At 45.7% G+C, this 22,792-nt stretch overlaps 1 protein-coding gene across 2 annotated transcripts in view; it reads right to left on the bottom strand.

The window, feature by feature from the left end:
- The window catches only part of LOC129825507 (ryanodine receptor 3-like), a 275,528-nt gene that overhangs the window by 195,879 nt on the left and 56,857 nt on the right, over window positions 1–22,792 (bottom strand). Inside the window, exons 4-9 of one of the 2 annotated variants that reach the window (XM_055885660.1) lie at window positions 19,758–19,772; window positions 18,666–18,740; window positions 17,456–17,534; window positions 12,204–12,316; window positions 7,153–7,252; window positions 4,602–4,695 (exon numbers count right to left, since the gene is read on the bottom strand). In XM_055885660.1, coding sequence (XP_055741635.1) covers window positions 4,602–4,695; window positions 7,153–7,252; window positions 12,204–12,316; window positions 17,456–17,534; window positions 18,666–18,740; window positions 19,758–19,772 — 476 coding nt within the window. The remainder of the gene's footprint in view (window positions 1–4,601; window positions 4,696–7,152; window positions 7,253–12,203; window positions 12,317–17,455; window positions 17,535–18,665; window positions 18,741–19,757; window positions 19,773–22,792) is intronic. The other variant, XM_055885661.1, reaches the window with a different exon arrangement.

Below are 22,792 nucleotides of genomic sequence, written 5' to 3'. Positions count from 1 at the left end.
TTGACTTATATTTAAACATTTTGTATTTTAGCAGACGCTCTTATCCAGAGTAACTTACAGGACCAATTAGGGTTAAGTGCCTTGCTCGAGGGCACATCGGCAAATTTTTCACCTAGTTGGCTCAGGGATTTAAACCAGCAACATCTTTACCACTTGGCTACCCTGCACCCCCAGTAGGGCCCGCAAAAATGTGTATATATACAGTACCAGTCAGAAGTTTGGATTCACTTACTCATTCAAGGGTTTTTCTTTATTTTTACTATTTTCCACATTGTAGAATAATAGTGAAGACATCAAAACTATGAAATAACACATATGGAATCATGTAGTAACCAAAAAAGTGTTATATATATACAATTATATTTTAGATTTTAGATTCTTCAAAGTAGCCACCTTTGCCTTGATAACAGCTTTGCAAACTCTTGGCATTCTCTCAACCAGCTTCTTGAGGTAGTCACCTGGAATGCATTTAAATTAACAAGTGTACCTTGTTAACCTTTCTGGGAACGGGGGCAGTATTGAGTAGTTTGGATGAATAAGGTGCCCTATGTAAACTGCCCAGAAGCTAGGATATGCATATGCATGGTAGTATTGGATAGAAAACACTCTAAAGTTTTCAACACTGTTAAAATAATGTCTGAGTATAACAGAACTGATATGGCAGGCGAAAATCTGAGGAAAATACATCCAGGAAATGATATTATTTTGAAATGTCTTTTTTTCCATTGAAAGCCTATCCACCATACAAAGACGTATGCCCCAGTTCACAATCCCTGTGGCTTCCACTACATGTGGCCAGTCTTTAGGCATTGTTTCAGGCTTTTACTCTGAAAAATGAGGGAGAAACACCACTTTAAATGGGTGGACAGTGGACATTTCCAGAGATGTTTTCTGCGAATGACCGGTAGTGTGCATTCTTGTTTTTCCTTTTCTATTGACGGAGATATTGTCCGGTTGAAATATTATCGATTATTTATTACAAAAACAACCTGAGGATTGATTATAAACATCGTTTGACATGTTTCTACAAACTTTTACGGTACTTTTTGGATTTTTCGTCTGCCTGCTGTGACGAAACGCACCAACAAAACTGAGGTTTTTGGACATAAAGACGGACTTTATCGAACAAAATGAACATTTATTGTGTAACATGGAGTCTTGTGAGTGCAACCATATGAAGATCATCAAAGGTAAGTTATGAATTTTCTCGCTATTTCTGACTTTTGTGACTTCTCTACTTGTAATGTTTTGTTAGCTGGACGCTGTCCTCAGATAATCGCATGGTATGCTTTCGCCGTAAAGCCTTTTTGAAATCTGACACAGCGGTTGGATTAACAAGAAGTTTATCTTTAAGCTGATATATAACACTTGTATCTTTTATCTATGTTTATTATGAGAATTTCTGTTTTGTTGAGTTTCACGCTCTGCAATTTCACCAGATGTTGCTTGAGACAGTGGATTACTGAACAAAACGCGCTAACCAAACAGAGGTTTTTGGATATAAAGAGGGACTTTATCGAACAAAACTAACATTTATTGGGTAACTGGGAGGCTTGTGAGTGCAACCATATGAAGATCATCAAAGGTAAGTGATTCATTTTATCGCTATTTCTGACTTTTGTTACTCCTCTACTTGGCTGGTTACTGTTTGTAATGTTTTGTGTGCTGGGCGCTGTCCTCAGATAATCGCATGGAATGCTTTCGCCGTGGTCTTTTTGAAATCTGACACTGTGGTTGGATTAACAATAAGTTTATTTTTAAGCTGATGTATATCACTTGTATGTTTTAGGAATTTTTATTTTGAGATTTCTGTTGTTTGTTCCGCTAGCGGAACACCTATCCCTAATAGGTTTTAAAAGTGAATATGTGGAATTTCTTTCCTTCTTAGGTTTTTTAGTGTGTTTGAGCCAATCAGTGGTGGTGTGACAAGGTAGGGTTGGTTTACAGAAGATAGCCCTATTTGGTACAAGACCAAGTCCATATTATGGCAAGAACAGCTCAAATAAGCAAAGAAAAACGACAGTCCATCATTACTTTAACACATGAAGGCAGTCAATCCAGAAAATTTCAAGAACTGAAATTTTCTTCAGGTGCAGTCGCAAAAACGATCAAGTGCTATGATGAAACTGGCTCTCATGAGGACCGCCACAGGAAAGGAAGACCCAGAGTTACCTCTGGTGCAGAGGATAAGTTCATTAGTTACCAGCCTCAGAAATCGTCAATTAACTGCACCTCAGATTGCAGCCCAAATAAATGCTTCACAGAGTTCAATTAACAGAGACATCTCAATATCAACTGTTCAGAAGAGACTGCGTGAATCCGGCCTTCATGGTTGAATTGCTGCAAAGAAACCACTACTAAAAGACACCAATAAGAAGAAGAGACTTGCATTGGCCAAGAAAAAACAGCAATGGACATTAGACAGGTGGAAATCTGTCCTTTGGTCTGATGAGTCCAAATTTGAGATGTTTGTTTCCAACCGTTGTGTCTTTGTGAGACACAGAGTAGGTGAATGGATGATCTGCGCATGTGTGGTTCCCATCATGAAGTATGGAGCTGGAGTGTGATGGTATGGAGGTGTTTTGCTGGGGACACTGTCAGTAATTTATTTAGAATTCAAGGCACACTTAACCAGCATGAACAAGCACATCAACACAGCATTCTGCAGCAATACACCCTCCCATCTGTTTTGTGCCTAGTGGGCCTATCATTTATTTTTCAACAGGACAATGACCCCAAGGGGAGAAGCAGCCAACAAGTGCTCAGCATATGTTGGAACACCTTCAAGACTGTTGGAAATGCATTTCAGGTGACTACCTCATGAAGCTGGTTAAGAGATTGCTAAGAGTGTGCAAAGCTGTCATCAAGGCAAAGGGTGCCTACTTTGAAGAACATAAAATATATTTTGAATTGTTTAACACTTTTTTGGTTACTACATGATTCCATATGTGTTCTTTCATAGTTTTGATGTCTTTACTATTATTCTACAATGTAGAAAATAGTAAAAATAAAGAAAAACCCTTGAATGTTGTAACGGCAGCCTTCCCTCTCTTCACTAGAAGAGGAGGTGTAGCAGGGATCGGACCAACACGCAGCGTAGCCAGTGCTCAACATGTTTAATTAAATGATAAACAGAGAACACTTACAAATACAAAATAACAAAAAGTGGCAAACCGATACAGTCCTAGCTGGTGCAGAGAAAACACAGAGACAGGAAACAACCACCCACAAACCCCATCACAAAACAAGCCACCTATATATGATTCCCAATCAGAGACAACACAAAACACCTGCCTCTGATTGAGAACCATATTAGGCCAAACATAGAAACAGACAAACTAGACACACAACATAGAATGCCCACCCAGCTCACGTCCTGACCGACACTAAAACAAGACAATGAGTAGATGTGTCCAAACTTTTGACTCGTACTATATGCATGTAATTATTAGTATTGTTTAGATTTTTTTTAAATGCCTTCTTGAACATATAAACTTTCATGTGGCTTAATTACAAACTTGTACGGGATCCGTAAATATGAATAAAAACGTAGAATTATCAGCCTAGTTGAGCCAAGGAGAAAGCACATGGCTCTGTCATGTCACAGACTTATGTTAATAACAGAACGGGCTCTTCCTTGATCAGTATAGAGATCATCTTTGCTACTGTGGATTTTTGGAAAGATATAGCTAGGGACAACTGCAACAGTGTTGCTACAGTTCGCAACAAACATTGCTGCCCTGAATTTTGCTGGGTTTAAGTAGAGAGACAACTTTCTGGAGGACAATACCATGCTGACTCACATGCGTTATGTGTGGGTGGGGCTAAGGCTTAAGAGGGTGTGAAGGATGCTGAATGGGCGTAAACAAAGGAGGGCTCTCTAGGAAGTATGAAAATCTCAAAATCTTTCTAAGGGCATTTTCTCCTGCTTGTCAACTACATTTAAAGGGGGTGTGGTACTGTTTATGGTCAATATATCACGGCTAAGGGCTGTTCTTACGCACAACGGACTACAGAGGGCCTGGATACAGCCCTTAGCCGTGGTATATTGGCCATATACCACAATCCCCTGAGGGGCCTTATAGCTATTATAAACTGGTTACCAACGTAATTAGAGCAGAGAAATACATATTTTGTCATACCTATGATATACAGTCTGATATACCACAGCCTTCAGGGTTTTAATCACCCAATTTATAATGTATGATATTCCATTATGAAGCTCTTAGTCTGTACTTTAATAAAATATACAGACAAAATTACATTAAAATATTCACCAAAAAAGCACATCACTTAATTTTGACACAAGCCTCAAGAGAGAAATCTGGACACCAATGTACATTCAGAGATGTTAATAAAAGGTGGATGATGATCAAGATTCATTGAGGACCAGAGACGGCTATGTATCTCATTTCTCTAAACGATTCAACAGTATGGTGATAAAATGTCATGGCAGTTCATTTAAAGCTCTCTTAAATCATAAAAGGTAACTGTAAGTGCCAGTAAAAAGTGCCCTTAAATAGTAGGTTAAGAGCCTACCTCTGGCCTTCAGGACATATTCTAACATACTGTTACAATGGCAGACAGGAAGCCTAGTGTACCTCTGCTCCATCTCGCTGGCCTCTGATCCAGGTATAGTCAGACTCTCATCATGCCCGTGACACAGATGCATCACGTGACCACCACACAGAAATCCTATTGGATAAACACAAGATTCTAAGGTCAATAGGGATCTTTTGAAGTTATGGTGAAATGTTCACACCATACTAGCCTCAGTGATGATCTGATTATCGACTGACTTATTAATAGACTTACACCCACTGGTTTCCCAGGGGTGTATGGATTGGTTTCCCAGGGGTGTATGGGTTGGTTTCCCAGGGGTGTATGGGTTGTTTTCCCAGGGGTGTATTGGTTGGTTTCCCAGGGGTGTATGGGTTGTTTTCCCAGGGGTGTATGGGTTGGTTTCCCAAGGGAAAACCCAGGGGTGTATGGGTTGGTTTCCCAGGGGTGTATGGGTTGGTTTCCCAGGGGTGTATGGGTTGTTTTCCCAGGGGTGTATGGGTTGGTTTCCCAGGGGTGTATGGGTTGGTTTCCCAAGGGAAAACCCAGGGGTGTATGGGTTGGTTTCCCAGGGGTGTATGGGTTGGTTGCCCAGGGGTGTATGGGTTGGTTTCCCAGGGGTGTATGGGTTGGTTTCCCAGGGGTGTATCGATTGGTTGCCCAGGGGTGTATGGGTTGGTTGCCCAGGGGTGTATGGGTTGGTTTAACAGGGATGTATGGGTTGGTTTTCCAGGGGTGTATGGGTTGGTTGCCCAGGGGTGTATGGGTTGGTTTAACAGGGATGTATGGGTTGGTTTTCCAGGGGTGTATGGGTTGGTTTCCCAGGGGTGGAGGGGTTGGTTTCCCAGGGGTGTATGGGTTGGTTGCCCAGGGGTGTATGGGTTGGTTTCCCAGGGGTGTATGGGTTGGTTGCCCAGGGGTGTATGGGTTGGTTTCCCAGGGGTGTATGGGTTGGTTTCCCAGGGGTGTATCGATTGGTTGCCCAGGGGTGTATGGGTTGGTTGCCCAGGGGTGTATGGGTTGGTTTAACAGGGATGTATGGGTTGGTTTTCCAGGGGTGTATGGGTTGGTTGCCCAGGGGTGTATGGGTTGGTTTAACAGGGATGTATGGGTTGGTTTTCCAGGGGTGTATGGGTTGGTTTCCCAGGGGTGGAGGGGTTGGTTTCCCAGGGGTGTATGGGTTGGTTGCCCAGTGGTGTATGGGTTGGTTTCCCAGGGGTGTATGGGTTGGTTTCCCAGGGGTGTATCGATTGGTTTCCCAGGGGTGTATGGGTTGGTTGCCCAGGGGTGTATTGGTTGGTTTCCCAGGGGTGTATGGGTTGGTTTCCCAGGGGTGTATGGGTTGGTTTCCCAGGGGTGTATGGGTTGGTTTCCCAGGGGTGTATGGGTTGGTTTCCCAGGGGTGTATCGATTGGTTGCCCAGGGGTGTATGGGTTGGTTGCCCAGGGGTGTATGAGTTGGTTGCCCAGGGGTGTATGGGTTGGTTTAACAGGGATGTATGGGTTGGTTTTCCAGGGGTGTATGGGTTGGTTTCCCAGGGGTGGAGGGGTTGGTTTCCCAGGGGTGGAGGGGTTGGTTTCCCAGGGGTGTATGGGTTGGTTTCCCAGGGGTGGAGGGGTTGGTTTTCCAGGGGTGTATGGGTTGGTTTCCCAGGGGTGTATGGGTTGGTTTCCCAGGGCTGTATGGGTTGGTTTCCCAGGGGTGTATGGGTTGGTTTCCCAGGGGTGTATTGGTTGGTTTCCCAGGGGTGTATTGGTTGGTTTCCCAGGGGTGTATGGGTTGTTTTCCCAGGGGTGTATGGGTTGTTTTCCCAGGGGTGTATGGGTTGGTTTCCCAGGGGTGTATGGGTTGGTTTCCCAGGGGTGTATTGGTTGGTTTCCCAGGGGTGTATTGGTTGGTTTCCCAGGGGTGTATTGGTTGGTTTCCCAGGGGTGTATGGGTTGGTTTCCCAGGGGTGTATGGATTGGTTTCCCAGGGGTGTATGGGTTGGTTTCCCAGGGGTGTATGGGTTGGTTTCCCAGGGGTGTATGGTTTGTATTCCCAGGGGTGTGTGGGTTGTTTTCCCAGGGGTGTGTGGGTTGTTTTCCCAGGGGTGTATGGGTTGGTTTCCCAGGGGTGTATGGGTTGGTTTCCCAGGGGTGTATGGGTTGGTTTCCCAGGGGTGTGTGGGTTGGTTTCCCAGGGGTGTATGGGTTGGTTTCCCAGGGGTGTATGGGTTGTTTTCCCAGGGGTGTATGGGTTGGTTTCCCAGGGGTGTATGGGTTGTTTTCCGAGGGGTGTATGGGTTGTTTTCCCAGGGGTGTATGGGTTGTTTTCCCAGGGGTGTATGGGTTGGTTTCCCAGGGGTGTATGGGTTGTTTTCCCAGGGGTGTATGGGTTGGTTTCCCAGGGGTGTATGGGTTGTTTTCCCAGGGGTGTGTGGGTTGTTTTCCCAGGGGTGTGTGGGTTGTTTTCCCAAGGTAAAACCCAGGGGTGTATGTCACAAAGCAGCGTAAAGTACATCACATTCCTGAAACAACAAAATATGTCCTAGTTCATAATGAAGGATTAACCTGAAATGATAATTGTATAATTGAGTCATGGTGTACTTGCCTACAGCCACGTTGCTTCCCGAGCAGGTAGGCTGGACGTTCCACAGAGTCTGCATAAAGGAGGCATCCACCTGGAAACTACCACTAGAGATGGACAGGTGCTGGAAGAGAGGACACAGCATGGGGTTAGGAGCAGTGGTGTGTGTGTGTGTGTGTGTGTGTGTGTGTGTGTGTGTGTGTGTGTGTGTGTGTGTGTGTGTGTGTGTGTGTGTGTGTGTGTGTGTGTGTGTGTGTGTGTGTGTGTGTGTGTGTGTGTGTGTGTGTCTGTGTGTGTGAGAGAGAGAGAGAGCGAGAGGGGGGATATGGGGACTGGTAAAGGAGAGATTTAAAATTCCAATGTAGCCATTTTTATCTCAATATCAAATCATTTCTGGGTGACAATTAAGTATCTTACTGTGATTGTTTCCAATTAAAATAAAAATAGAATAGCTTCTTAGCAAAGAGCAATTTCTCAAGGAAGAATTTAGCTAAGACTGCCTGGGAGTGGTCTGAGTGGGGATGGGAAAACTGTAAACTAGCTGTTATTGGCAGAGAGGTTTGGAAGTCTCTTTCCTATTGGTCTATTAACTAATTTACCACCTGGTGATGTCACCACGCAGGCCAAAAATCCATCCCACTAAAACAGGCTGACATTTCAGGTGGTCTTTTAAACAGCTCTTACACTAAAAGGGCATTATCATCATTTTCACCATTTCACAGTATTATGTCAACCTCATAGTGTGGAACTATACACTGATTGTACAAAACATTAGGAACACATTCCTAATATTGAGTTGCAACCCCTTTTGCCCTCAGAACATCCACAATTTGTCGGGGCATGGACTTTACAAGGTATTGAAAGTGTTCCAAAGGGATGATGGCCCATGTTGACTTCTCACAGTTGTGTCCAGTTGGCTGGATGTCTTTTAGGTGGTAGACCATTACTGATACATACGGGAAACTGTTGAGCGTGAAAAACCCAGCAGCGTTACAGTTCTTGACACACTCAAACTGGTGCGGCTGGCACCTACTACCATTCCCCGTTCAAAGGCATTTAAATATTTTGTCCTGCCCATTTTAACCTGTCTTCTCCCCTTCATCTACACTGATTGAAGGGGACATAACAGGTGACATCAATAAGGGATCATAGCTTTCACCTGGATTCACTTGGTCACTACATTTCATGGAAAGAGCAGGTGTTCCTAATGTTTTGTGCACTCAGTGTATATAAAACACAGGAAAATCATGTTCTTTTGACTCCACTGGGCCTGTAAAGCTAGTTGGCATTTTATGACTTTGTCTCAACCCTGACAGTGTTTGGACACTGTCTAAAGCCTTTACAGTGCATTACTGCCACAAAGACCATGCGCCCTCTCTAAGGGACCCCCATCAGCTGTGGCTCTAGATTAAAATCTCAAGCCAGGCTAGTCTTTGCTGGGGAGAAGAGATAGTCGAGCTCAAAGGGATTCCATGGCCTACTGATCACAATGAGACTGCCAACACCAGTTTAATCCACAACACACAGCTTCACACAGACAGGCTCTGGGACTCTAGCATCGAGACAACAGCTCTAACCACAACCTTCAAAGATGTTCAGAACAAAAGAGAGTATACTGGGATGGTTCATATCAATGATATCAGAAAAACCAATAGTTCTTCATCACTCACGAAACAACCCCTGTGTGATATTCATTCCATAGTTGAGGAACAATCGATTGTTTTGTCAGTAGGGTGATGAATCAGATGAATGTTTTCCTTTGGTAGAGTTGAAACTCATGCACCGCTGAGTGTAGCTATGTTATAATTACACATTTCCTCCCCAAATGCTTCCAGCACACTCTATCGCTCTCTCTGTTTCATGCTTTGCATCTCTCTCTCTCTCTCTGTCTCTCTCTCTCTCTCTCTGTCTCTGTCTCTGTCTCTGTCTCTGTCTCTGTCTCTGTCTCTGTCTCTGTCTCTGTCTCTGTCTCTGTCTCTCTCTCTCTCTCTCTCTCTCTCTCTCTCTCTCTCTCTCTCTCTCTCTCTCTCTCTCTCTCTCTAACTCTCTCTAACTCTCTCAATTCAATTCAAGGGGCTTTATTGGCATGGGAAGCATATGTTTACATTGCCAAAGCAAGTGAAATGAATAAACAAAAGTGAAATAAACAATAAAAAGTGAACAATAAATAAGAGCGTCTGCTAAATGACTTAAATGTTAAACGTAAATGTAAAAAATAATCACACAAGTTCCAAAATAATAGAGCCATTTTAAATGTCATAGTATGTCTATATACAGTGTTGTAACGATGTGCAAATAGTTAAAGTACAAAAGGGAAAATATATAATCATAAATATGGGTTATATTTACAATGATGTTTGTTCTTCACAGGTTGCCTTTTTCTTGTGGCAACAGGTCCCAAATCTTGCTGCTGTGATGGCACACTGTGGTATTTTCTCCCACAGATATGGGAGTTTATCAAAATGTGATTATTTTCGAATTCTTTGTGGCTCTGTGTAATCTGAGGGAAATATGTGTCTCTAATATGTTCATTCATTGGGCAGGAGGTTAGGAAGTGCAGCTCAGTTTCCACCTCATGGTGTTTGTGGGTAGTGTGCACATAGCCTGTCTTCTCTTGAGAGCCATGTCTGTCTACGGCGGCCTTTCTCAATAGCAAGGCTATGCTCACTGAGTCTGTACATAGTCAAAGCTTTCCTTAGGTTTGGGTCAGTCAAAGTGGTCAGGTATTCTGCCACTGTGTACTCTCTGTTTAGTGCCAAATAGCATTCTTGTTTGCTCAGTTTTTTTGTTAATTCTTTCCAATGTGTCAAGTAATTATCTTTTTGTTTTCTCGTGATTTGGTTGGGTCTAATTGTGTTGCTGTCCTGGGGCTCTGTGGGGTGTGTTTGTGTTTCTGAACAGAGCCCTAGGACCAGCTTGCTTAGGGGGCTCTTCTCCCGGTTCATCTCTCTGTAACTGATGGCTTTGTTATGGAAGGTTTGGGAATCGTTGTCAGCTCATCAGCCAGATAAATGCCACTGGTTGGCCTGGGCTGAGGGGGTTCAAGACTTGAGAACTGTTTTAACAGGACTATTTCAAGTGGATTGATGTGATGTGGATGATTGTGTGAGCAGATCGGTTTGTGCTGTCTTGCATTACCTAGCCAGGTCTCTGATCGGTTTGTGCTGTCTTGCATTACCTAGCCAGGTCTCAGATCTGTTTGTGCTGTCTTGCATTACCTAGCCAGGTCTCAGATCTGTTTGTGCTGTCTTGCATTACCTAGCCAGGTCTCAGATCTGTTTGTGCTGTCTTGCATTACCTAGCCAGGTCTCAGATCTGTTTGTGCTGTCTTGCATTACCTAGCCAGGTCTCAGATCTGTTTGTGCTGTCTTGCATTACCTAGCCAGGTCTCAGATCTGTTTGTGCTGTCTTGCATTACCTAGCCAGGTCTCAGATCTGTTTGTGCTGTCTTGCATTACCTAGCCAGGTCTCAGATCTGTTTGTGCTGTCTTGCATTACCTAGCCAGGTCTCTGATCGGTTTGTGCTGTCTTGCATTACCTAGCCAGGTCTCAGATCTGTTTGTGCTGTCTTGCATTACCTAGCCAGGTCTCAGATCTGTTTGTGCTGTCTTGCATTACCTAGCCAGGTCTCAGATCTGTTTGTGCTGTCTTGCATTACCTAGCCAGGTCTCTGATCGGTTTGTGCTGTCTTGCATTATCTAGCCAGGTCTCAGATCTGTTTGTGCTGTCTTGCATTACCTAGCCAGGTCTCAGATCGGTTTGTGCTGTCTTGCATTACCTAGCCAGGTCTCAGATCTGTTTGTGCTGTCTTGCATTACCTAGCCAGGTCTCTGATCGGTTTGTGCTGTCTTGCATTATCTAGCCAGGTCTCAGATCTGTTTGTGCTGTCTTGCATTACCTAGCCAGGTCTCAGATCGGTTTGTGCTGTCTTGCATTACCTAGCCAGGTCTCAGATCGGTTTGTGCTGTCTTGCATTACCTAGCCAGGTCTCTGATCGGTTTGTGCTGTCTTGCATTACCTAGCCAGGTCTCAGATCTGTTTGTGCTGTCTTGCATTACCTAGCCAGGTCTCAGATCTGTTTGTGCTGTCTTGCATTACCTAACCAGGTCTCAGATCTGTTTGTGCTGTCTTGCATTACCTAGCCAGGTCTCAGATCTGTTTGTGCTGTCTTGCATTACCTAGCTAGGTCAGATCTGTTTGTGCTGTCTTGCATTACCTAGCCAGGTCTCAGATCTGTTTGTGCTGTCTCTGCTGAATCTTAGTCTCTTAGCTTGCTCTGGCAAGACAACCCAAAATGATCTAGGACCTGGGGTCTCCTCCTGGCCTGCTCAATCAATCAGTCAGCATTGAGATCAGTGAGGCACATAATCCGTCCAAAACACACATAATTTCCCTCCCACTTGGACGTTCAGTCATTCCTCAGTGGTCTCTTACAGGGAGGTAGGCCCGGCGCTACAGATATTCAGATATTAAAACGCCTTGGCATGGAAATAAATCAACCCAGCAGAAATACAGACCAACAAGTGAAAAACTGAAAGGAAAAAAATATAGGAGATGGAGAAATGAGCAATGATCCACAGTCTGTGAACTGAACAACAGATTTAATGTTCTTCGTCTAACTCAAAACAAACCGTCTGAACCAAAGTACGAGCAATAACATGTTGATATTGTCTGTAAGGAGGTGAGAGTATATTGCCAGTGTGACAATCTGTTCAGGCTTTAGCCAACTTGTTGTCTGGGGAAGGCAGCAATAAAACACGGTTGAATACAAAAACAGTCGGGTAGCTAGACTAGACAGTATTTATGAGAGTTTTTAGGATCGATGTGGTTCTCATTGCTGTTTTATCCCTTTATGTGTTGCTACCCTGCCTCTGGCCATATGTGAGGCTGTGAGTATTAAGAGGAACTTAAAACCATATAATTACCTTCACACCGACCTTCACGCCTAACTTCACACCTACTACAAGGTGACAATGAGCAGCAAATAGTGTTCAATTAGGGTCTCACAGATAACGCTCTGTGGACGGATTGATTGGTTGATTGATTGGTTTACTGGTTGATTGATAGATACTCACCAGGTACCTCTCTGTGGACACACTGACCAGGATGAGGTCGTCTCCGATACGGACCTTCTCTCCCTCTGACCTCTGCTTGGACGCAGGGTGGATGGTCCACCAACATGCCTCTCCTGGAGAGACAGACGACAGGCCTCGGATGAGACTATCATAGTCTCCTGTGACAGACTAGCATAGTCTCTAGTGACAGACTGTTAACATAGTTGCTAGCCAGTGCACTCACAATGTGGTTCCCGGGATCTGAGGTTACAATACGACTATGTTAACTATGGTAACAAATGAATTGTAACTTCATAAGGATAAGAAAAATATAAAGATATAGAAATCTACCACTGAAATACAAATGCATACTTCTTCAAATATTTCACTGGCATGTACATTTCTTGCATTTAATTGGCGGTCCATAGTCCACTTATACATACAGCGTTGTTAGTATATCATTATTTGCTGCAGGATCGTTGATCAGTACATTTTGAAGTCTTCGAAATTCAAAGATCAACAGTTTCAAAGCCAGGCAAAAGACGGACTCAAGGCAGCCATTTTGTCTGCTCGTAACGTCCTCACGTTGATATAGTGCCTCTATTATGGGGGCCACAGCACATATAAATACCAAGGTCAGCTATTAATATGGAAACCAGTCTGCACGTCTAGTAGAGTCACAGGTAGCCCTTCAAAATCGCAGATCTTTACACCCGCACCCGTATACGGCTCGAAAATCTCAGATCTTTTCACCCGCACCCATATACGCAGATTTGGACACTGATAAGCTCTTAAATTGGAACGCAGTGGCAGTGCAGTAACATGCTATACATGACGTCAGAGCTCAGGGTCTCCGCTGAGGGAGGGACCCTTTGAGCATGGTGAAGTTATTAATTATACTTTGGATGGTGTATCAATACACCCAGTCACTACAAAGATACAGGCGTCTTTCCTAACTCAGTTGCCGGAAAGGAAGGAAACTGCTCATGGATTTCACCATGGGACCAATGGTGACTTTAAAACAGTAACAGAGTTTAACGGCAGGGATAGGAGAAAACAGAGGATGGATCAACAACATTGTAATTACGTACTTTGCAACAAGGCACTAAAGTAATACAGCAAAAAAAGTTGACAAAGCAATTCATTTTCTTCCCTGAGTACAAGGTTTTATGCTTGGGGCAAATCCAACACATCACATCACTGAGTACCACTCTCCATATTTTCACGCATGGTGGTGGCTGCATCATGTTATGGGTATGTTTGTAATCTTTAAGGACTGGGGAGTTTTTCAGGATAAAAAAAGAAATGGAATGGGATTAAGCACAGGCAAATGCCACTGTTTGGATTCAGTCTTGTGTCAGGTAAACTGCTGTGTCCTCAACATTATTCTAATCATTTTCACATAATCAACCAAACTGTTCCCTTTTAATTTCTAACATGGTTATGGATTCCATAGATGTAGTTACAGGGAGCAAGGCTGTGTTTAATATAAATGGTATCTAACACCATTAGATGTAGTTACAGGGAGCAAGGCTGTGTGTAATATAAATGGTACCTAACACCATTAGATGTGTCATGTTCCTGACCTGTTTTATGTTATTTTTGTATGTGTTTAGTTGGTCAGGGCGTGAGTTGGGGTGGGCATTCTATGTTTTGTGTTTCTATGTTTAGGTCGTTTGTAATTAGCCTTATATGGTTCTCAATCAGGGACAGGTGTTTTACGTTTTCCTCTGATTGAGAACCATATATAGGTTGGCTGTTCACACTGTTTGTTTGTGGGTGATTGTCTTCCGTGTCTGTGTCTGTGCACCACACGGGACTGTTTCGTTTGTTCGTTCGTTTGATGTAGTCCGTTCCTGTTCGTGAGTTCTTCGTGCATTTATGTAAGTTCCATGTTGAGGTCTGTCTACGTCATTTTGTTATTTTGTAATTTTCCAAGTGTTTTTCGTGTTCGTCTTCGTCTTTCAATAAATTCATTATCTATTCACAACCCGCTGCATTTTGGTCCTCCGATCCTTCTCTCCTCTCCTCGTCCGAGGAGGAGGAAGAACTAAACACCCGTTACAGAATCACCCACCAACCAAATACCAAGCGGCGTGGGAGAGCTCAACAGAGAAACCAGGACTCGTGGACATGGGAGGAAATATTGGACGGTAAAGGACCCTGGGCTCATCCAGGAGAATATCGCCGTCCCAAAGCTGAGCTGGAGGCAGCGAAAGCAGAGAGGCGGCGATATGAGAAGGCAGCACGGAAGCAAGGCTGGAAGCCCGTGAGTACTACCCAAAAATTTCTTGGGGGGAGGCTTAAAGGGAGGGTGGCGAAGTCAGGTAGGAGACCTGCGCCCACTCCCTGTACTTACCGTGGAGAGCGAGAGTACGGGCAGACACCGTGTTACGCAGTAGAGTGCATGGTGTCTCCTGTACGTGTGCATAGCCCGGTGCGGTACATACCAGCTCCTCGTATCTGCCGGGCTAGATTGAGTATTGAGCCGGATGTCATGAAGCCGGCCCAACGCATCTGGCCACCAGTGCGTCTCCTCGGGCCGGCATACATGGCACCAGCCTTACGCATGGTGTCCCCGGTTCGCCTACATAGCCCAGTGCGGGTTATTCCACCTCCCCGCACTGGTCGGGCTACGGGGAGCATACAACCAGGTAAGGTTGGGCAGGCTCAGTGCTCAAGGGAGCCAGTACGCCTGCACGGTCCGGTATTTCCGGCGCTACCTCCCCGCTCCAGCCCAGTACCACCAGTGCCTACACCACGCACCAGGCTTCCAGTGCGTATCCAGAGCCCTGTTCCTCCTCCACGCACTAGCCCTATGGTGCGTGTCTCCAGCCCAGTGCCTCCAGTCCCGGCACCACGCACCAGGCTTCCAGTGCGTATCCAGAGCCCTGTTCCTCCTCCACGCACTAGCCCTATGGTGCGTGTCTCCAGCCCAGTGCCTCCAGTCCCGGCACCACGCACCAAGCCTCCTGTGCGTCTCCAGAGCCCTGTGCGCACTGTTCCTTCTCCCCACACTCGCCCTGAGGTGCGTTCCCTCAGCCCGGTACCTCCAGTTCCGGTACCACGCACCAGGCCTATAGTGCGCATCGAGTCCAGTGTGCCCTGTTGTTGTTCCCCGCACTAGCCTGAAGGTGCGTGTCCTTAGCCCGGTACCTCCAGTTCCGGCACCACGCACCAGGCTTCCAGGGCGTCTCCAGAGCCCTGTACGCACTGTTCCTTCTCCCCGTACTCGCCCTGATGTGCGTGCCCTCAGCCCGGTACCACCAGTGCCGGTACCACGCACCAGGCCTATAGTACGCCTTGAGAGTCCAGTGTGCCCTGTTGTTGTTCCCCGCACTAGCCTGAAGGTGTGTGTCCTTAGCCCGGTACCTCCAGTTCCGGTACCACGCACCAGGCCTAGAGTGCGTCTCAGCCGGCCAGAGTCTGCCGTCTGCCCAGCGGCGCCTGAACTGCCCGTCTGCCCAACGGCGCCTGAACTGTCCGTCTGCCTAACGCCGTCTGAACTGTCCGTCTGCCAAGCGCCGCATGAACTGCCCGTCTGTATTGAGCCTTCAAAGCCGCCCGTCGGTACTGAGCCTTCAAAGCCGCCCGTCTGCCATGAGCCTGCAAAGCCGCCCGTCTGCCATGAGCCTACAGAGCCGTCCGCCAGACAGGAGCCGCTAGAGCCTTCCGCCAGACAGGAGCCGCTAGAGCCTTCCGCCCGACAGGAGCCGCCAGAGCCTTCCGCCAGACAGGAGCCGCCAAAGCCTTCCGCCAGACAGGATCAGCCAGAGCCTTCCGCCAGACAAGATCAGCCAGAGCCGTCAGCGAGCCATGACCAGCCAGAGCCGTCAGCGAGCCATGACCAGCCAGAGCCGTCAGCGAGCCATGACCAGCCAGAGCCGTCAGCGAGCCATGACCAGCCAGAGCCGTCAGCGAGCCATGACCAGCCAGAGCCGTCATCCAGCCATGACCAGCCAGAGCCGTCATCCAGCCATGACCAGCCAGAGCCGTCATCCAGCCATGAGCCGTCATCCAGCCATGAGCCGTCATCCAGCCATGAGCCGTCATCCAGCCATGACCAGCCAGAGCCGTCATCCAGCCATGACCAGCCAGAGCCGTCATCCAGCCATGACAAGCCAGAGCCGTCATCCAGCATTAAGCCATCATCCAGCCAGGATCCGCCAGAGCCAGCCAGGCAGGATCCGCCAGAGCCAGCCAGCCAGGATCCGCCAGTCATTCTGGTGTTGCCCCTCATTCTGGTGTTGCCCCTCATTCTGGTGTTGCCCCTCATTCTGGTGTTGCCCCTCATTCCGGTGCTGCTCCTTATCCTGGTGATGCCCCTTAATTTAGGTGGGGTTAGTTGGAGGGTGGTCATTGTGAGGGGGATAAAGAAGCGGGGATTTATTATGGTGGGATGGGAACCACGCCCAGAGCCTGAGCCGCCACCGTGGACAGATGCCCACCCAGACCCTCCCCTAGACTTTTGGTGGTGCGTCCGGAGTTCGCACCTTGAGGGGGGGGTTCTGTCACGTTCCTGACCTGTTTTATGTTATTTTTGTATGTGTTTAGTTGGTCAGGGCGTGAGTTGGAGTGGGCATTCTATGTTTTGTGTTTCTATGTTTAGGTCGTTTGTAATTAGCCTTATATGGTTCTCAATCAGGGACAGGTGTTTTACGTTTTCCTCTGATTGAGAACCATATATAGGTTGGCTGTTCACACTGTTTGTTTGTGGGTGATTGTCTTCCGTGTCTGTGTCTGTGCACCACACGGGACTGTTTCGTTTGTTCGTTCGTTTGATGTAGTCCGTTCCTGTTCGTGAGTTCTTCGTGCATTTATGTAAGTTCCATGTTCAGGTCTGTCTACGTCGTTTTGTTATTTTGTAATTTTCCAAGTGCTTTTCGTGTTCGTCTTCGTCTTTCAATAAATTCATTATGTATTCACAACCCGCTGCATTTTGGTCCTCCGATCCTTCTCTCCTCTCCTCGTCTGAGGAGGAGGAAGAACTAGACACCCGTTACAAGATGTAGTTACAGGGAGCAAGGCTGTGTGTAATATAAATGGTATCTAACACCATTAGATGTAGTTACAGGGAGCAGGGCTGTGTGTAATATAAATGGTATCTAACACCATTAGATGTAGTTACAGGGAGCAGGGCTGTGTGTAATATAAATGGTATCTAACACCATTAGATGTAGTTACAGGGAGCAGGGCTGTGTGTAATATAAATGGTACCTAACACCATTAGATGTAGTTACAGGGAGCAGGGCTGTGTGTAATATAAATGGTACCTATTGAATCTTCTTGTAATCCCACGTCAAATGACAGTTTGTCTGTCAACGACCTTGATGTCTTCAAGCAGGTCAGGTACTGTTGAGAAGCCACACAATATGAAATTGCGAGAAGATAGGAAGGAAAACAATTGATAAAATGTATTTACATACTTTATGATTCATTTCTATCGTTTTCATTTACAGTATACTTATATACTGTTAAATTATTTCAGAATATATACTGTTAAATTATTTCCAATTGTGTGCAAATCTCAAGCCATTGGGCGTTCTATCTTTAGAGCTTCTGCATTCTAATGTTAAGGTAATACAGTCTGGTCTGGTGACCTTTTCATTCAACACTTTTCCACTGAAAATACAGCTCTGGTACTGCTAAAGCTTTCACAGAGGTTGCTCCTCAGTCACTGGAGCCCCTCAGTCACTGGAGCTCCTCAGTCACTGGTGCTCCTCAGTCACTGGAGCACCTCAGTCACTGGAGCTCCTCAGTCACTGGTGCTCCTCAGTCACTGGTGCTCCTCAGTCACTGGTGCTCCTCAGTCACTGGAGCCCCTCAGTCACTGGAGCACCTCAGTCACTGGAGCTCCTCAGTCACTGGTGCTCCTCAGTCACTGGAGCCCCTCAGTCACTGGAGCCCCTCAGTCACTGGAGCACCTCAGTCACTGGAGCTCCTCAGTCACTGGTGCTCCTCAGTCACTGGTGCTCCTCAGTCACTGGAGCTCCTCAGTCACTGGAGCTCCTCAGTCACTGGAGCTCCTCAGTCACTGGAGCTCCTCAGTCACTGGAGCACCTCAGTCACTGGAGCTCCTCAGTCACTGGAGCTCCTCAGTCACTGGAGCTCCTCAGTCACTGGAGCTCCTCAGTCACTGGAGCTCCTCAGTCACTGGAGCCCCTCAGTCACTGGTGCTCCTCAGTCACTGGAGCCCCTCAGTCACTGGAGCTCCTCAGTCACTGGAGCACCTCAGTCACTGGTGCTCCTCAGTCACTGGAGCTCCTCAGTCACTGGTGCTCCTCAGTCACTGGAGCTCCTCAGTCACTGGAGCCCCTCAGTAAAATGTTTGTAGTTGTTAAAACGTATGTCCCACATGGCACTCTATTCCTAATTAAAGTACACAACTTTTTACAAGAGCCCTATGGGGCCTGGTCAAAAGAAGTGCACTATAAAGGGAATAGGGTACCATGCGGGCCACTGTGAATATGAGGGTCAGCTCACCATTCCGCTGAAGGAGTGGCGTAGGAGGATGGCGTGACCATAGAGCAGGGTCCGGTGTCCACCCCCCTGGGCCGCCTAGGAAGGAGGAGAGAAGAGTGGAGGGTAGGGGAGGAGAGGAGGAGAGAGGGAGGGAGGGAGGGAGGGAGGGAGGTTAGATTCTGGGTGTTGCATCTCAATAGTCTAATGTAGAATCCTCCCCTCGTCTCCTTTCCTTCATCTGCACTGATCTGACCGGAGTATGGGAAATAAAAATGACAAGACTGAGAATTCACTTGAGCTTTTTCCAGTCTCTAAGTGCAGCTGATGGAAAGGACATGAAGGGACGACATTACTTTAGAATATTGTCTGGAGACAGAGGACAATCTGTGTCCCAAATGGCACTCTATTCAATATATAGTGCACTACTACCCTATGGAGCCCTATGTAGCCCTATGAGAGCCCTATTAGAGCCCTATGGAGCCCTATGGAGCCCTATGAGAGCCCTTTGAGAGCCCTATGAGAGCCCTTTGGAGCCCTATGGAGCCCTATGAGAGCCCTGTGGAGCCTATGGGAGCCCTATTAGAGCCCTATGGAGCCCTATGGAGCCCTATGAGAGCCCTATGGAGCCCTATGAGAGCCCTGTGGAGCCCTATGGAGCCCTGTGGGAATCATTTGGCAATCCTGTGGGAATCTTGTGGGAGCCCTATGGGCCCTGGTCAAAAGTAGTGCACTATATAGGGCATAGGATGCCATCTGGGATACGGCCATGCTTGACTAGTACCCCCACGAGAGGACAGACAGACAAACAATCAAATGACACACAACAACAACACAACCAACATGAAACAGTCCCAAAAGGTCAGAGGTTATCCCACCCAGGTCATGCTGTACAACTCGACTGCCTGTGTTAGACCCCCGTTCAGTTGACAAACGAGAAACATTTGGTCGCAGTACCGTGGACGAAGAAATGTTGTGAAGTGAAACCCGTAAAGAGAAAGATATCTTATGTAAAAGAAAGATCTCAAAAGAGTCAAAGTCCTCAAAGTCTCTTTTTGATATCAATGAAGTGAAGAAAACAGAAAGATTTAAAAACAGACGTGAATTATTACTCACCCTCCTCAACAACCTCTAGAGGCATGAAGAAAAAAACAAGATTACGTAACATTAGCACAATAAACCACAAACTCTCTACAGTGTTGCTATCTATATCCCCTATAAAGGAGTGAGAAATAATGATTTGGATAAAGAAAGAGAACTTAAAGGAAGATAACGGGTGCTGCTACACATTGCTGGTGGAGGACTCAATCAATCAACCATCTATACACACCAAAAGTCTCAGACTAAATCAATCAACCATCTATACACACCACAAGTCTCAGACTCAATCAATCAACCATCTATACACACCACAAGTTTCAGACTCAATCAATCAACCATCTATACACACCACAAGTCTCAGACTCAATCAATCAACCATCTATGCACACCACAAGTCTCAGACTCAATCAATCAACCATCTATACACACCACAAGTCTCAGACTCAATCAATCAACCATCTATACACACCACAAGTCTCAGACTCAATCAATCAACCATCTATACACACCACAAGTCTCAGACTCAATCAATCAACCATCTATACACACCACAAGTCTCAGACTCAATCAATCAACCATCTATACACACCACAAGTCTCAGACTCAATCAATCAACCATCTATACACACCACAAGTCTCAGACTCAATCAATCAACCATCTATACACACCACAAGTCTCAGACTCAATCAATCAACCATCTATGCACACCACAAGTCTCAGACTCAATCAATCAACCATCTATACACACCACAAGTCTCAGACTCAATCAATCAACCATCTATACACACCACAAGTCTCAGACTCAATCAATCAACCATCTATACACACCACAAGTCTCAGACTCAATCAATCAACCATCTATACACACCACAAGTCTCAGACTCAATCAATCAACCATCTATACACACCACAAGTATCAGACTCAATCAATCAACCATCTATACACACCACAAGTCTCAGACTCAATCAATCAACCATCTATACACACCACAAGTCTCAGACTCAATCAATCAACCATCTATACACACCACAAGTCTCAGACTCAATCAATCAACCATCTATACACACCACAAGTCTCAGACTCAATCAATCAACCATCTATACACACCACAAGTCTCAGACTCAATCAATCAACCATCTATACACACCACAAGTCTCAGACTCAATCAATCAACCATCTATACACACCACAAGTCTCAGACTCAATCAATCAACCATCTATACACACCACAAGTCTCAGACTCAATCAATCAACCATCTATACACACCACAAGTCTCAGACTCAATCAATCAACCATCTATACACACCACAAGTCTCAGACTCAATCAATCAACCATCTATACACACCACAAGTCTCAGACTCAATCAATCAACCATCTATACACACCACAAGTCTCAGACTCAATCAATCAACCATCTATACACACCACAAGTCTCAGACTCAATCAATCAACCATCTATACACACCACAAGTCTCAGACTCAATCAATCAACCATCTATACACACCACAAGTCTCAGACTCAATCAATCAACCATCTATACACACCACAAGTCTCAGACTCAATCAATCAACCATCTATACACACCACAAGTCTCAGACTCAATCAATCAACCATCTATACACACCACAAGTCTCAGACTCAATCAATCAACCATCTATACACACCACAAGTCTCAGACTCAATCAATCAACCATCTATACACCCGACAAGTCTCAGACTCAATCAATCAACCATCTATACACACCACAAGTCTCAGACTCAATCAATCAACCATCTATACACGCCACAAGTCTCAGACTCAATCAATCAACCATCTATACACACCACAAGTATCAGACTCAATCAATCAACCATCTATACACACCACAAGTCTCAGACTCAATCAATCAACCATCTATACACACCACAAGTCTCAGACTCAATCAATCAACCATCTATACACACCACAAGTCTCAGACTCAATCAATCAACCATCTATACACGCCACAAGTCTCAGACTCAATCAATCAACCATCTATACACACCACAAGTCTCAGACTCAATCAATCAACCATCTATACACACCACAAGTCTCAGACTCAATCAATCAACCATCTATACACACCACAAGTCTCAGACTCAATCAATCAACCATCTATACACACCACAAGTCTCAGACTCAATCAATCAACCATCTATACACACCACAAGTCTCAGACTCAATCAATCAACCATCTATGCACACCACAAGTCTCAGACTCAATCAATCAACCATCTATACACACCACAAGTATCAGACTCAATCAATCAACCATCTATACACACCACAAGTCTCAGACTCAATCAATCAACCATCTATACACACCACAAGTCTCAGACTCAATCAATCAACCATCTATACACACCACAAGTCTCAGACTCAATCAATCAACCATCTATACACGCCACAAGTCTCAGACTCAATCAATCAACCATCTATACACACCACAAGTCTCAGACTCAATCAATCAACCATCTATACACACCACAAGTCTCAGACTCAATCAATCAACCATCTATACACACCACAAGTCTCAGACTCAATCAATCAACCATCTATACACACCACAAGTCTCAGACTCAATCAATCAACCATCTATACACACCACAAGTCTCAGACTCAATCAATCAACCATCTATGCACACCACAAGTCTCAGACTCAATCAATCAACCATCTATACACACCACAAGTCTCAGACTGAATCAATCAACCATCTATACACACCACAAGTCTCAGACTCAATCAATCAATCATCTATATACACCACAAGTCTCAGAATCAATCTGTGTTTGGTGATTTGGTGGTACAGTCTACAGTTCCGCTGGGAGAAAGTGAATTCCCAAGTTGCTCCATGAAGCCCCCAAACCCCTCAGCCCCCCAGAGTTCAAACCCCCAGTCCTCTACGCCCCCAAGCCTACCAGCTGGTGAACTAGATCCCACCGACACTGTAGCTGTGTGGTTGTATAATAACTCTGGACAAAAAAAAAGAAACAGATTGTCGATCAAAATAAAAAAAGGGACGAAG

Source organism: Salvelinus fontinalis, chromosome 27 (assembly GCF_029448725.1).
Source record: "Salvelinus fontinalis isolate EN_2023a chromosome 27, ASM2944872v1, whole genome shotgun sequence".
Classification (NCBI taxonomy): domain Eukaryota; kingdom Metazoa; phylum Chordata; class Actinopteri; order Salmoniformes; family Salmonidae; genus Salvelinus; species Salvelinus fontinalis.
The sequence above is the reverse complement of the archived record's forward strand: the minus strand, read 5'-3'. Positions and strand labels throughout refer to the sequence as shown.